At 38.5% G+C, this 15609-nt stretch overlaps 1 protein-coding gene across 5 annotated transcripts in view; it reads right to left on the bottom strand.

Annotated features, from left to right (window-relative positions):
- Positions 1-15609, bottom strand: part of Pdxdc1 (pyridoxal dependent decarboxylase domain containing 1) — a 63067-nt gene that overhangs the window by 21579 nt on the left and 25879 nt on the right. For all 5 annotated transcript variants that reach the window (XM_055597735.1, XM_055597736.1, XM_055597739.1 and 2 more), the window contains 7 exons: positions 14059-14127; positions 11235-11313; positions 6069-6153; positions 5225-5273; positions 5016-5117; positions 3437-3562; positions 1184-1234 (listed from right to left, as the gene is read on the bottom strand). In XM_055597735.1, the coding sequence (XP_055453710.1) occupies positions 1184-1234; positions 3437-3562; positions 5016-5117; positions 5225-5273; positions 6069-6153; positions 11235-11313; positions 14059-14127 (561 nt within the window). The remainder of the gene's footprint in view (positions 1-1183; positions 1235-3436; positions 3563-5015; positions 5118-5224; positions 5274-6068; positions 6154-11234; positions 11314-14058; positions 14128-15609) is intronic.

The raw sequence follows: 15609 nt of genomic DNA, 5'->3' as shown, positions 1-15609 counted from the left end.
ACATAAGGAGAGCCTAAGGGCTCAGCCTCAGTTCCCCAAAAGTTCATTCTTGTCCTCTCTGAACTCTGTCCAACCATTATACTTTCATTTCACAGCTGAGATGACAGAACAAGAGGATAAAAAATAACTCAGGGTAGAGAGATGGCTCAGAGATTAAGAGCACTGGCTGTTCTTCCAGAGGCCCAGGCTTCAATTCTCAGAACCCATATGGTGGCTCAGAACTGTCTGTAACTCCAGTTCCAGGGGATCCAATGCCTTCTTCCAGCCTCAACACATGTGGTACACAGACATATATGCAGGTAAAACATCCATACACATAAAATAAAAATAAAAAATCGTATATAAAAAAAGAAAGAAAACAACTCAGTGTTACCTAGCCACCCAGTGGCACTGCTAAGAGCAGAACTCAAATATTCTGTTTCTCCAATTACTCACTCTCCTCTTCCAAGTCTCTTCTTAACTGAATCCAAAATACAGTATCTGGCTCCCTAACCCTGACTCCCCCCACCCCCTGCAATCTATCCTCAACAATTAACAAATAAACACAAATAATCTCAAGGACCAACTTTAAACTAAACTCTGCTCTGAAGTGCTAAAGAAATACTCAGTAAGCACATTTAAATAAAAGCCTGACCTGTATTTCCTGAAATTCTAAAATATATGAAGCAAAATGTGAAAAGGTGCCTTCTTGGATTGATACTGTTAGTTGTTAGCCCTGTCAAGTCCCTATCTTTTTGTCAGTTACTACCTGAGGGAGCGGTCTGAAAGATTGTTTAGAAAGATCCCAGAGACAAGATCTGGGACATTTGCTTTTTCCTTGTCATTCCACTTTGAGCAGGTTTCAGAAAGTAATGCAGAGTATTTTGAGACAGTTATTTCCAAGGATTGGTGATTTCAAGCCCTTGGGAGGGTGAAGTCAAAGGAGTTTACATCAGCTCTTTGTGCAATTCTACATTTTAGCAGAATTATAGGAATTTAAAATTTAAACATTTCTGGTTCAGACTTCTTAATTTCAAGCTAATTGAATGATTAGGTCATAAACATATGTGTGATTTCCTCCTAAAGACTGTTGTTCACTGGAACTGTCACAACTCAAGGGTAATATACCACACTTCAGGAAAAACCATTTTCTTAATGGAGCTAAGAAACTTATTTCAAAAGCAGAGAAAACTATATACTATACCAAGATTTTAATGTGGTCCACTTTCTTCAAACCTTCTTGTAACCGTTGACTCTGCAAACAATAACAACAACAAAAGAGTACAACTTATTAGACTGGCAAAATATATTATTAGCAGGCATAATATATTATTATCATGAGGGTCTTTGCAATGTGAAAATAAGCACCTCAGGCAAAGGCACCTGCAACTTTATTACTAAGTGTGAGTCCCAATTTTGACAACTCAACATCTGCTTTTTCAGTCTTCCAAGTAAAGTTACATGACATGCCAACTCATGGGGACAGATACAATTACAATCATTACTCTATCCAAAACCCCTCTTCACTGATAGGAGAATTATTATAGTCCCTAATTCAGGGAGTAGAGAAATGAATATTCATTGAGTATTTGATGTTGCAAAGACCTTCAAGGAACCCCACTTGAAATATATTTTACCACTGAAATCTGCATTCTAGTGAATTTGTGGGCATCATATGAAATAACACAAAGTGCTTAATGGTGTCTGGCACTGAGTAGATGTTCAACAGCTGCCACACATGAAGAAAGAGGAGCTGAGGAGAGGAAGCACAAGAGACAGCCTTCTTTCATTGGAAATGTAAGACACAGTATGGACTATATGGCATGAACATGTAGACATGCATAGCTGCTAATGTCCTACATAGTTTCACAGGTGCCCTAACATGGTGAGTAAATAGCAGGATGTCACTCAAACCTTCATGAGCACTGAAGGTTAGCTACAGGTTTGGGTTGTAGGCAGATGCCAGTGCTGTGGTAACCTCAAGGGTTTGGTAATTAATGTTATCATTATTTTCCTGCCCTCCTAAAGCCAAGGGAAACTGAACCTCTCCTATGAGTACTCACACATTTTTCTAACTTGACTAAGTTGCTATGTTAGCAAAGGCTTCTATTTCCTAAGAACTAAAAAATGCTTTTTAAAAACTTAAAATTAAATTTTAATGCAAAAAGTATTAATCTATAAACCAAAGGAACCAGTACTAATTTTTCTTAAATGTAAAAATGACAAGAGAAAGTGTAAAAAGGTAAGGTTCTCAATATATGTGCCTATCCAAACTTCCCATGCTGAAACTTAATATCCTAAATAATAATATTAATAGACTCAGACTTCAGAGGTGATTAAAGAATTCACTAAAAAGGATTTGTGAACATGCTTATAAAAAGAGGGTAAGGGAGTGTTTCCCCTGTTCCCACATAAGAATACACAGAGAGTATCATCTAAGGCCTTCACCAGAATCTACTGATACCTTGATATCAGATTTGAGCATCTACAAATATAAGCAATATATTTTTTGCTACTCACAAATTACCCAGTCCAAAGTATTTTGTTATAGTCACTAACAAGATGACATTAACCTATAACATAATTTATGTTTTTCATAATCAGAATACCTCCAATACAAGGAAAGACTTGTTCCAGTACCTTACAAATAGGAAAACCAAGGTACTGTATTAAGAATACCATATTTGGGAGCTGGAGAGATGGCTCAGCAGTTAATAACACTTGCTATACTCCCAGGGGACCCAGGTTTAATTCTCAGGACCCAAGTGATGGCTCACAACCATTTGTAATTATAGTTCCTGGGAATCCAGTGCCCTCTTCTGGCCTCAGGGCACCAGGCATGCAACATGGTACACTGACACTCATACACAAAAAATAAAATAAATCTTTAAAAAGATACCAATGCCCTCTAGCAGAGTGCAGAGCTACTGGTAACTGATTGCTTCTGGGAGAGTTTCCTTTCTTTAAACAAACAAAGACAACATTGGATGGGTATGTGATGGAATGGGATTTTCGGTAACTTAGAGGGGGGAAGTGAAATACAACATATGAAATTCTCAAACAATTCATAAAAACACATATTAAAAAACCCCATGCCATTTACATTAAACTTTCTTTTTTTGTTTTTTGTTTTTGTTTTGAGACAGGGTCTCTCTCTATAGTCCTGGCTGTCCTGGAACTTAATGTAGAACAGCTGGTCTCAAACTAACAGAGATCCTTCTACCTTTGCCCCCCCAAGTGCTAGAATTAAAGGCATGGGGCACCATAGCAACCCTCTATATTCAATTTTCTATTTTTATATTCCTTCTCTCTGGAGTCAGTCAAGAGCACCACCTCTCTTCCTGAAAGTCATCTTGTGACTTTTCTCATTCTGGACAGAGGATACCAAAAGTAAAAGATTTTCCTGTTTCTGCTTTTGTGGAGGAGTCTCTGTAACTCTTTTAATGTTTCTACTCACCAGCTGACAGGCATGCTTTATTCTTTCCACAATGCCATCAAGTCCCAAGTATTGTAGAGACAACCACAGCGGCAGGGCTCGAAGTTTGTCTGCAGGCTTATTTGATGTAAGACCAGCAACTAGGGTCTAAAAAAGACAAGACAGGTGCATTCAGGGCTGCTGGAACATCAGTACTGACTAGCTACTTTTCATTACAAATTTACATGTCAAATACTATGTGTGATACTTGGCTTGCATTATCCATTTGGCCTTTCAACAACTAGTACCCTAGATGAGCTTAGCTCAGAAATCCAGCTGTGTTCAAGGATTCAAAATGAGGGAAGGCAGTGCTACTCCAGGTAAAAATCCAGATAGGCTAAGTTCTAGAGCCACAGTTCTTAGCCATTTAGGAATGGACTCTTGACAGGTGAGCATCTTTAAAATTGTTGGCAATTTTCAACTAAGCAAGATAGCACCTCTCTTTACTGTACATTTACTGTTCAATAATCACTGAGCATTTACTTTGCATGCATGCACCTATCATTAACACATCTATGAAAACAAACAAACAAAAAACAAAAAAACACAATTCAGGGTTTAAACCAATAAGATTTTATGTTACAACCTGCACTGAAAATGTGGGTTAGAGTCTTAAATGGTAATTCTGCTTTTGGGAACCAAAATGTAGACTCTCTGAAAATAATTTGATACATAAAAAGATGTTTATTGTCTTATTAATTAAAATTTGATAATACCCTAAAAGCTCACAAATGACCATTATTACATAAATTGTGATCAAGCTATAGAAAGAAAATAAGTCATAAAATCACACACACAGGTATCTTCCACACACATAGGGAAGTACAGGGAAAACATAACTAAAAACAATGTACAGTATGGACGGCATCTTGGGCTACTGAGGTGGCTCAACTAGCAAAGGCACTCTTGTGAGTTTGACCTCTAGAACCTATGGAAAGATGGAGGAGGGGACTCTCACAAAGTCGTCTTCTAACCTCCACATGTGTGCTGTGGTACGAGTACTTCCCACCTCGACTCACATGATTTCTTTTTTAAGAACAAATTTGCGGGGTTTTTTTGTTTTGTTTTGTTTGACACAGAGCCTAGGTTGGCCTTGAACTCCTGACCCTCCTGGCTCATAAATACTAAGACATCTGGTAAGGCAAGCATGCTACCAATAAAGTTTTCAGCTCCAGAGATTTTTTTGTTTGTTTGTTTTTACTTTTAAGACAGGGTCTCATGAAGTAGCCTAGAATATCCTAGAGCCTGCTATGCAGCCCAAGATAGCCTTACACTTAAGATTCTATTGTGTTAGCCTTTTAAGTACTGGGATTACATGTATGTGCCACTTAGACCACTTAAATTTTTTTAAATAGTGGTACTGAAGAGTGTGAGTAAGGTACAACAAATATGCATGAAATGCCATACTGAAACCCATTATTTGTCTCCCCAAAAAAAGTAATTTAAAAAAGATAAAAGAAGTAGAATTTAGAATTTTTTTTTTCTTTTCTTTTCTTTCTCTATATTCTACCCAGGAAGGCAATTATGAATACCACTCATTCCCTAGTGACCGTCAGCTCACCAAGGCAGGATCATCATGTTTGTAGAGCGTCACTGCAGGAACGGCTGGCAGACCTAGCCATGGGCCAGGAGTCAGTGTCATGCTATCACATTTAGTTGCAGCCTACCAAAAAAGAGCTTTGTTAATTAGCTAGCCAGGGAACATGAAACATAGTCCCTCCTCTATTCGTAAGATCACCACCACCAATATTCAATAAACCAAAAACATACCAGCACAGATGAGGAGACATAACCTAGAGCCAATGTTGCCAGATTCACACTGGAAGAAAAAGCATAAGTCTAAGAACCAATTTACTCCCTAATCAGGTACTCTACAAAAAAGAAACCAATTGTGCTGTCAGAAGGTGACATGTGCATATCTTTACATATGCCTTTTGCTTGATAAGCATTTATTAAAGCCAAAGATGGGAGTTATAGAAATCCTTAAAAAAGCTTCAAAATGCACTTTTTTAAAAACATGCTTTAGGGGCTGTCCCTGCTTCCTTAGGACAATGCCCGCACCATTCGGTATCTTTCCCAGCCACTCTTCCTCAGTCACTGTCCTTTTTGTAGAACTAAGATAAAAGCAACCTTATCTGGGATGATGTGGTGACATGGGCAGTCTGCCCTGAATCTACTCCTCTTCTCCTTAAAGACATTCCTATCACTTGTATCAAACTATGAGCTCAGGTGCAATCAACCACTTCAGAGGTGTCCAAATGATCTCAACTGTCAGAGGAACTCATGGAACATGAAGCTGGAAAGGGGGCTATGATTTCTGCAGTTAATTTTTACCACAATTGGAAATGTCTCTCAATGAGTCAAAACATAGGAAATCCAGCCAAGTGGAAAGGAATATATGGAATTCTGGTTGCCACTGTGCCTAAAGCCATTCCTAATACTGGTCTTTTTAGTTGTATGAAGCAGTAAAATTTCCTTTTGCTTTAGCCAATTTGAGTGATTCTGTCATCTGTAATCCAAGCCTTTAATGATGAATGTCACCCTAAGTGTTGGTCTGGGTGTCCATTCTCCATGAGGACCAACATGGAACTGTCCAACCTTACCATCTACTTACCCTTCCACATGAAGCCAGATGCCATACTGCTCACAGAGCTCCTTCAAACGTCCAATCTTGTCTGTGTGTCCAACTGCTGCAGTACCTAAATAAAATAAGCAGGGGCATTAAAAAGCAACCCAATGCCTTCTGAATCTTTACAATGGAGGAGCTTTCACACATAGCTACGCAGCATTTCCACAGGATGGAAGCAGCAATGTATCCCTACTTTGTAATCATCATTATGGTTTGACTTTAAAACCAACACTTAAAATCTGGTTTGTGCCTGGGTGCAGTGGCACAGGCCTGTAATCCCAGCACTTGAGAAGACAGAGACAGGTGGATCTTTGTGAGTTCAAGGCCAGCCTGGTCCACATAGTGAGTCCAGGACAGCCAAGGCTACCCAGAAAAACCCTGTCTCAAAAAAAAAAAAAAAAAAAAAAAGGAAGGAAGGAAGGAAAACCCAAAGAAACCAAGAAAGCAAGCAAACAAACCACCAAGGCAGTTTGTGTAATCTTTAAAGAATGTGCCTCCTTTTTTGTAAGTATCTAATTTTGTACTGAAATCATACTGGCTTTTTACTCACTAGACTTACTGAGTCATGGGGAACTGTCAAGCCTGCCTTCAAGACTGTGGGACTGTTGATTTATACCTGCATTTGCTTTAGAAACTCCAAAGTTTTGGCTATAAACATTTGTAACTTTTCTCTTTTAGCTTATGTCTTGTAATGTGAACTATTTTATACTCACCAACTACTCTAGGTATAGTACTTTTGTTGATATTTGCTCAAGATATCCTTTCTCATTGTTTTTCTCTCCACACTGTGAGGTTTTTGTTATTTAGGTGTCACCTTTATAAAAAGAATGTGTAACATGACTTTGGGTTTTTATCATACAGGTTGTTATCACAAGACATGTATTTTGAAGACTACTTAAACATATCAAAGTCTTGGAGCTCATCCCTCAGTAATTTGCACTGCAGACTTTGCTGGGGACACCCTTTCTCAGACAGAATTTAAGTGAACATAGTCATATATTCCCCCAAATTCTCTAAATTTTCAGTTAATAAAATTTTAAGTAGTAAAAACTTCTATATCCTTACCAAGGCCTGAATAGAACTTACAGGAAAAAAAAAAAAAAAAGATTATGTAGGCTGGCAATTTGGCTTAGTTGGTAAAGTGTTTGCCTAGCACACAGAGACTCTAGGTTAAGTCCACAGCACTACATAAAAGTAGATATGGTGGTACATGCTTGTAATCCTAGCACTAAAACCAAAAGTTCAAGGTCATCCTGAGTTAGGTTCAAAGGCTACCTGAGTTAAAAGCCAGCATGAAATACATGATTTTTCTTTTAATCTCAAAAAGGGGGGGGGGGGCGCGACTGAGGAGATGGTTAGGTAAAATGCTGTCCCACAGGCATAAAGATCTGAGTTCAATCTCTAGAACTCATGTTAAAAAGACTGGCTTGATGGCAGCACATAATTGGGCTATACTGACCAGCAGCCTAGCATTACCTGGCAAGGCCAGTGCTAGACCAGATCTAAATAAAACAAATAGGTTGTGCCCAAGGAATGACACCAATCATGCTTAACATCCTAAATTTTTAACTTAAGTTTTTTTTGTGTTTGTTTTTTTAATTTGGTTATGTTTTTTGAGACAGGGTCTCTCTATGTAGTCCTGGCTATCCTGATACTTGCTATATAGATAGACCAAGCTGGCCTTAAAATCACAGAGATCTGTGTGCCTGGGATTACAGACATATATACCACACATTTATGTTAATGAATTAAACAACACTTAACTATAATACTTCTATCTAGATGAATGTTCAGTGCTATGTTTAATAACTGGATCACTATCAGAGTCATTTCATATTTTTTGGCTATGTCTGTTTCAGGGAATAGAAATGGGTCACAATGAGAAGTCACTCAGTCACATGCTAACTGCAATCTCTAAGTCCATCAAGTGACTGATATTGGGTCAACTTGTGCTTCTTTTTGAGTTAGGCAGGAAGCAATGGTTTTGCAACAGCAATAAGGTGGATACTTAAGTGCTTTCTTTTTGTTTTTGTTTTAGTTTTTCTAGACAGGGTTTCTCTGTGCAGCCTTGGCCGTCCTAGATTCGCTTTGTAGACATTCCATCCTTCATAGAAGCTTTTTGAGCAGAAAGAGCTTTATGAAGTCCCTGATGAAGACCAGATTCACTAGGCCCTTCCCCTGCCAGAGTAAATAATAAAAGCTAAGACTCCCTCTCTGAAGAGCAGAGCCAAGCTGCGATGAAGATTTAGACAAGCGAAATACTAAAGACGACTCTTGAGACTGGCTGAGCTGCCTGGCTGAGCTGCCTGGCTGAGGCACCAGGAAAGGACACTCCTCTGATGATTTTAAACTTTAGACTTAATTTGAGAAGCCAAAAAGAAAAAAAAAAAAATCTCTAACATGTAAGTCTGTAGCTTGTACAGGCTGTACCCTAGCAGTCCAAATCCTCTTTTCCCAGACACTGAAAACTGACTGATCTTGTAAAATTTACTGTGTTTTTTTTTTTTTTTCTGCAAAATAGGTCACAAAGCTAACTGCTATCTCTGCTTTTATAATCAATTTGCTTACACTGCTAAAGAAGATGACTAGGACAACGGCAAGACACATATGTTAAAATAAGACTTTGCCTACATGAAGGCAGAGTATATGTAATCTTGTGGGTTTAGCCTTCATAGGCCCTGGACTGATATGGCTAGCTGCTGCATCTGGGGAGCACTCACCGTTGCAGTCCTGGTACCAGGAGTATCTGGCACCAGTAATAATAAAGCCTCTTCTTATTAAACTTTATCCATTGTCATGATGAATCTCTGACTGATCCCAGAGCCCTAACAACTCCAATCTATTTGAGCTGCCTACAAGCTGTGCACTGTGCTCCAGGTTCCCAGAATTGTGAGTTGTCACTCTTGCTGGTGTGGGCTTTGGTGATACAGCCATCTTTGAGTTATTTCTGCTCCTATAAGTAACCCCAATAAAACTCACTGGTTCACCAAGTTGGACACTGGTGTTATCTGTACTTTGGTCCTTAGTGGGATCATCTAGAGTAGATGTATGTATTGTGTCTCCCCAGAAAAATTTTTGCCACACAACGCCCTACTAGGAATATATATGTAGCTTCTCTGATTCCTATCAGGCACTTTTTTCCCCAGCAGTGGGATTGGAGCCAGAGTCTCGGGCATAACAGAAAAACACTGTACTACGTCTCAAGCTCTCATTGTGATTTTACTATTTTATTTTATATTTTTGAGACTGCCTGGTCCTGAACTCACTATACAGCCCAAGACAACCTTGAACTTCAAATTTCTTGCCCACATTTCCAGAGTGCTTGAGTTATTGAGATGTGCCACCCATATTTGGTTCACTTAAGACTTTAAGATCAAACTCAGAGCTTTATATATACTAAGCAAGCACTCTACCAACTGAATTACATCCCAGACCTCATTTAAACCAAACTGCCCTAGTTTGTTGATCCTCAGGCATTAGCCTCTGAAGTGCTGAGATTCAAGCTAGGATCAAAGTGTGTACCAACATATGCAGCTAAACTGTACTATTCTAATGATACTGACATTAAACATCTTTTAAAATGTTTATATACCTATGTGGTAAATTATCCATCTAAATGCTGTTCATTTTAAATCTGTCTGACACCTTACTACTAAACAGAACGTTACATATTTCAGATATGTCATTTGCCAGGAAAAAAAAATGTTTCACAAATACTTTTAGCCTACCAGTTGCTTTTCACTTAATAGGGTCTTTTGTTTTAGTTTGTTTGAGACAGAATCTATTATACAGCTCTAGCTGTCCTGGAACTTGGTGTGTTGACTATGAGAGCATTAAATGTATAGAGATCCACCTGCCTCTGCACTTCTAATGTTGGAATTACAGGCATGAGCCACCATACCCAGCACAACAGGATCTTCTCAAACAGCAAAAACTTGTGTTGCTAGGGCCTTGCACTTGCTAAGCACAAGCTGTACTGAGTGATACCCCAAATCGTTTTTCATTATTCTGGAAGTTTGTTTGAGACAAGACTTTGCTTTGTCGTCTCGGCTGGCCTGGAACTCATTATGTGACAGGGCTTGTTTAGAGAGAAATGACTTAGTGACATCAAGTCTCTAACATATACGCTAAGTTTTAGTACATTTGGGTCTTCTTAAACTTCTTTCAAGATACTCTGTACTTTTCAGTGTATAGATATTACAGATATATAAATTTATTAATTATTCTTAGAAATTTTTTATTAGCCTGTGTATAAATAAGCATGGCACTCATGTGGAAATAAAAAGGACAACTCTGTGGAGTTGATTGAACTCTGGTTGTCAGGTGTACAACATCAGGCAGTAAGCAACTTTACCTGCTACACCAACTTGATGATCCATTATCATACTTTTGTTTTGTATGATTTTTAGAGACAGGGTTTCTCTGTGTTGCTTTGGCTGTCCTGGAACTAGCTCTGCAGACCAGGCTGACCTTGAGTTCACAGAGATCTCCCTGCCTCCGCCTCCCAAGTGGATTAAAGGCGTGTGCTACCACCACATGGCCCATTTTCATGCTTTTTGATGCTATTATGAAAGACCTTTTTAAATTCAATTTCTTATTTATTACATTTATTCTGTATGTGTGGGCACATTTGCCACAGAATGCAATTGGAAGTCAGAGAACAACTTGTAGGATTCTGTTCTGTCTTTGCACCATGAGATGGAATGCAGATCATTCAATGTGGTGGCAAGCATATTTATCCACTGAGACATCATGCTCACCTTAAATTCGATTTTTAATTGTTAATTGCTAGACAGAAACCTTATTAGGTTCACAAATTAGTTTCAGGAGCGTTTCTTTAGTTTCCTTAAGAGTGCCTCACCTTGGGTTTGAGGCCAGCAAATTAGAGGACAGCCAAGGATACATAGAGAAACCCTGTTTCGAAAAACAAAACAAAAAAACAAACAAACCAGAACCTCATCTTGATGGGACATGGTGTCTTACTTCTTAATATCAGTACTTAGGAGGCCAAGCCAAAAGGACTACTATGAATTCTAGGCCAGCCTGGCCTACAGAACTGAGACCCCATCTTGAAAACAACAACACAAACAAGACCCTGTTTTTCAGGCCAAGTATTTAGTGCCCTTATACATACTGGGTTATAATACCTACCAGCACTTGCAACAAGCAGTAAAGGCAGCCTTCCTCTTTCTATGTCATCTTTAATCAGTTTCTCGAGAAAGGCAACATCCTACAACCAACAAAATACAGAAATGTGAGCCAATCAGTATAAAAGGTATTCAATGAGAAATTACAACTCTGTTGTTGGGGGATATAATTATATGCTGTGCACCGTGTATATAATTATATGTTGATTTCTGTGCCCTGAGATCTGGTTACAGTCCAAATATCATTTCTATGAAGAATCTCCGGTCTCAAAGTTGTGTAAAAATTACATCTCACTTATCTCTGATTAATAAAGAAGATGAAGAGCCAATGACTAGGCAGAGGAAACAATAAGTGGACTTCCGTTAGCAGTCTGAGTCTCAGGTAGAAAGAAGAGGAGGAGAAAGAGAAGAAGGCGGCAGCATGAGGAGTTTGCCATGAGGAGACTAGAGCACAGATGTGCTTGGGGGCCAAAGGTCTGCCTCAGGGTTGTCCCTCAAGAGCCACTTAGGGTTGAGACAGGGTCTCTCAAAACAGGCTTGCTGATAAGGCTAGGCTGGCTGAACAGCAAGGTCCGTGGACTGACCTGACTTTAAAACCCCAGCAATGGGATACAAGCATAAGCCACTATGCCTGGCCTGAATTGTTTTTTGTTGTTGTTTTGAGACAGTATCTCACTATGTAACAATGGCTGGCCTGAAACTTGCTATGTAGACCAGGCTGGCTTTGAACTTATAGAGATCCACCTCCTCTGCTGCTCAAGTGCTGGAATTAAGAGTGCTAGGATTAAAAACATGTGCGACAACACCCAGCTTAATTCCTTATTTTTAAAAACCATAACTATAATTTTAGTGATTTTTTAATGTGAGTTCTGGGGATTGAACTCAGATCCTCGGACCTTTTTTCTTGGGAATCAGTTTACCAACTGAGTCTTCTTCCCGGCCCACCCAACAGTCTCATGTAGCTAGGCTGGTCTTGAACTCCTGATTCTTTTGTTTCCACCTCCTGAGGGTGTACACCATGTTTGATTTTATGTGGTACCTGTGTTTGATCCGGAGATCTAAGCTAATGCCTGGTGAGAAAGTATTAATTCTAAAGGCACAGATGACTCAAAATTAGTAACTTAAACAGAATTTTCATGTTAGAATAACTATTTACTCTTAAATTTCAGACTTAAAACATTAAAATCTATTCAGTTTTATTAATATATGTAAGAAAATTATTTTAAAGCTATTGTATACTACTTGTATAAAATGCATATAAGAAACACTCAAAAAACATTAGTTTTCTTATGATATAAAGGGAGTTCTGAACTCCCTCCTTTTTTTTTTTTTATTTGAGGCGGGGCCTCACTATATAGCCCTATTGGCCTGCTCTGTGGAAATTCATCTGCCTCAGCCTCCCCAGTACTATGAGTAAAGGTATGTGCCCACACACCTAGCCTGAATTCCTTTGTTTGTTTGTTTGTTTGTTTGTTTGTTTTTCAAAACAGGGTTTCTCTGTGTAGCCTTGGCTGTCCTAGACTCACTCGCTTTGTAGACCAGATTGACTTCGAACTCACAGAGATCTGCCTGCCTCTGCCTCCCTAAGTGCTAGTATTACAGGTTTTTGCCACCACGCCTGAATGAATTCCTCATTTTAAAAGATTACACCTATAATATTAGTAAATGTTTGTTTGAAACACATTTACAACTTTTCCCAAAAGAAACTTTTATCTTTCTTTGGTATCATTGAGCTATTTTTCTCCTATTTATTAAAATAAAGATTCCAAAGTATTCCTCCTATAGAAATTTCATAGTATTCAAATAAAATGTTTATTCTTAACAAGTTTTGCTTTCTTTCCATAATTATAGATGACAAACTCAGTATTTCTTATGGACTAATTAGAAAAATTAACAGAGATTACTGGTAGTATATATATGTAAGACCAGTATTTCTAGTTTTAAACATTTGCATTTAGCCCGGTAGTGGTGGCACATGCCTTTAATCCCAACACTCAGGAGGCAGGTGGATCTCTGAGTTCTCTGTAGATCAAGGTCAGCCTAGTCTACATAGTGAGTTTCAGGACAGCCAAAGCTACAGAGAGACACCCTGTCTTGAAACCTCCCCCTGCCCAAAGCAAAACAAAATAAAAACAAAATAAAAACAAAAATCAAACAAACAAAACATTTACATGTAAAGAAAATACGTTCTCATTTCCCCACAAATAGACAAGAAACTATTTTGAAAATAGAAATGCAGAATTGTAGAGTTTCTCTCTTCCCTTCTGCTGTCAGTATCAAGATGTTTATCTCTTGCATGTGTAAAAAATTGTCACAATTCAGCTCTAAGATTACAATAAAAGACCTCATTTCAAAACCTGCCCATTCACATTATAGGAGGATCACAATTCTGAAGCCAGCCTGGGCATCCCAGGAAGATCTTGTCTCAACAAAGCAAAGAACAAAATAATATGCCCACTTATATGGTAGTGATAACTAGCTAAAACTCTGAGCTTGAAGAACTTTCTCATGCTTAATTGGGATGCACAATGATTAAAGGGCTGGGGAGAGTACATACTCAGCATACAAGGGCCCCTAGCACCAAACAACACCCCTCCTACTACCCCAAAATGAACAGGTGATGGAGTAGTACAAGATTCCTTTATTGCTACACAGGCTGGCCTTTATTTAAATACAAAAACATACACTACACCACAATGGGAGGACTGAAACAATAAATGGGTAAGCTAATAACTATCTGGAGGCCAGCAGACAGAAGCTTAGAAAAAGAAAGACATGGTTTCAAAATGCAACTCTATACTACCATCTAAACCAAAAAGAGAACTCACCATCTGATGCTGGGATCCAAACATAGTGTTACAGGGAACACGACACAAGCAGGGGAAGGGTAAGCCAAGCTGCAAGAAAAAAATATACTGTTCACTTATGACTCTGAGCAACAAAGACAAACCTTAAAGTATTTAAAAACAGAAATCTTAATGGGGTACAATGGTATACGTCTATTATCTTATTATTGAGGCTGGAGGATCATATGTGTAAAGTCAGCCTGGGCCATACAGGGAGACCCCGCCTTTAAGATTAAAAAAAAAAAAAAGTCTCCCATAAGACCTCTGGTTTTATAAATATATGTTAATAAGTACATATAGAAAGTTAAACTCTCACTCCCAAAAGGTGACTTAACTAATGATTTGTAAGAGGACACAATCTAAACCTTTCTAAATGATATTCTAGAATATGCCAAAAACCAGTCTTTTCCAAACAAACAAACAAACAAAAAAAAAACTACTAAGCACACTGCATTCTAAGGTGAGGAGGGTAATCTGGGATTCTTCCTCACACCATTCAGAGAACAGTATCTTACTTATGGGTTCTTCTACTCCTAAAAATAACAAATTTGGATTAGCAGAAGTATATTTTTTAAAAGAAGCAAAGTCAATGCCATGAAAGAAGAAAGTTGTCAAATTAATTTTATGTTCGTAATGTTTAGATTCCAAACACAGGGAGTTTTTGTAGGTTTAAGAACTATAAACAGGTGCAGTATAAAATTTAAAATACAGTTCAGTGTTTCATTCACACATTACTTCTAGAAAAGACTTTTTGCAGTACCTTTTTCTTTGGCAGTGTCAGGAATTGAACCCAGGGCCATAAGGATGCTAATCAAACTGCTCTTCTACTGAGCTATACCTCATCCCTTTCTTAAAGTACTGAAAAACAAAGATCCATTTCAAACACTTTTAAAAGTGTTTGAAAGTCTGGGTATGGTGCCAAAAGCCTAAAATCCTAGCACTTGGGAGGCTGAAGAAAGAGGATGGCCAGTTCAGAGCCATGCTGAGCTACAAAGTTATTTTAATACCAGCCTGGTCATACTCATGGTAAGACCTCATCTGAAAAATTAGTTGGCTATGGTGGCTCACATCCTTTTGCCTATAGTTTCCAAGCTCTAAAATTGCTGTACAACCACCAAGTCCAGTGAGACATTATTTCTAAATTCAATAACTTTATTTTGAGATATAGTAATACTATGCAGTCTAGGCTGGTGGAGTTTCTTTTCTTTTTAACTTTTTTTAGGGGGCCAGGGAACGCACATATGCAATAGCAGTCAAAGGACAACTTTTGAGTCAATTCTCTCCTTTCCCTTTCTGAGGTAGCATCTCTTTTCTGTTTTGTGTCATGTTACAGACTCCAAGTTAATTGGTCTGTGAGACTCTGGCCAATTCTCCTGACTCCATATCCCATCTCATGCTGTGATTACAGAACATGCCAGTGTATCAGGCTTTCTTACATAGGTTCTAGCGATCACACTCAGGTCATCCAGTTTATGTATCAAGTACTTTTACCCACTGACTCATCCTGCCAGCCCACAGTGCTGAACTGTTTGT

The sequence above is a fragment of the Psammomys obesus genome, unplaced genomic scaffold (assembly GCF_907164565.1).
Source record: "Psammomys obesus unplaced genomic scaffold, mPsaObe1.curated_primary_1811, whole genome shotgun sequence".
NCBI classification, from domain to species: Eukaryota; Metazoa; Chordata; class Mammalia; order Rodentia; family Muridae; genus Psammomys; species Psammomys obesus.
The sequence above is the reverse complement of the archived record's forward strand: the minus strand, read 5'-3'. Positions and strand labels throughout refer to the sequence as shown.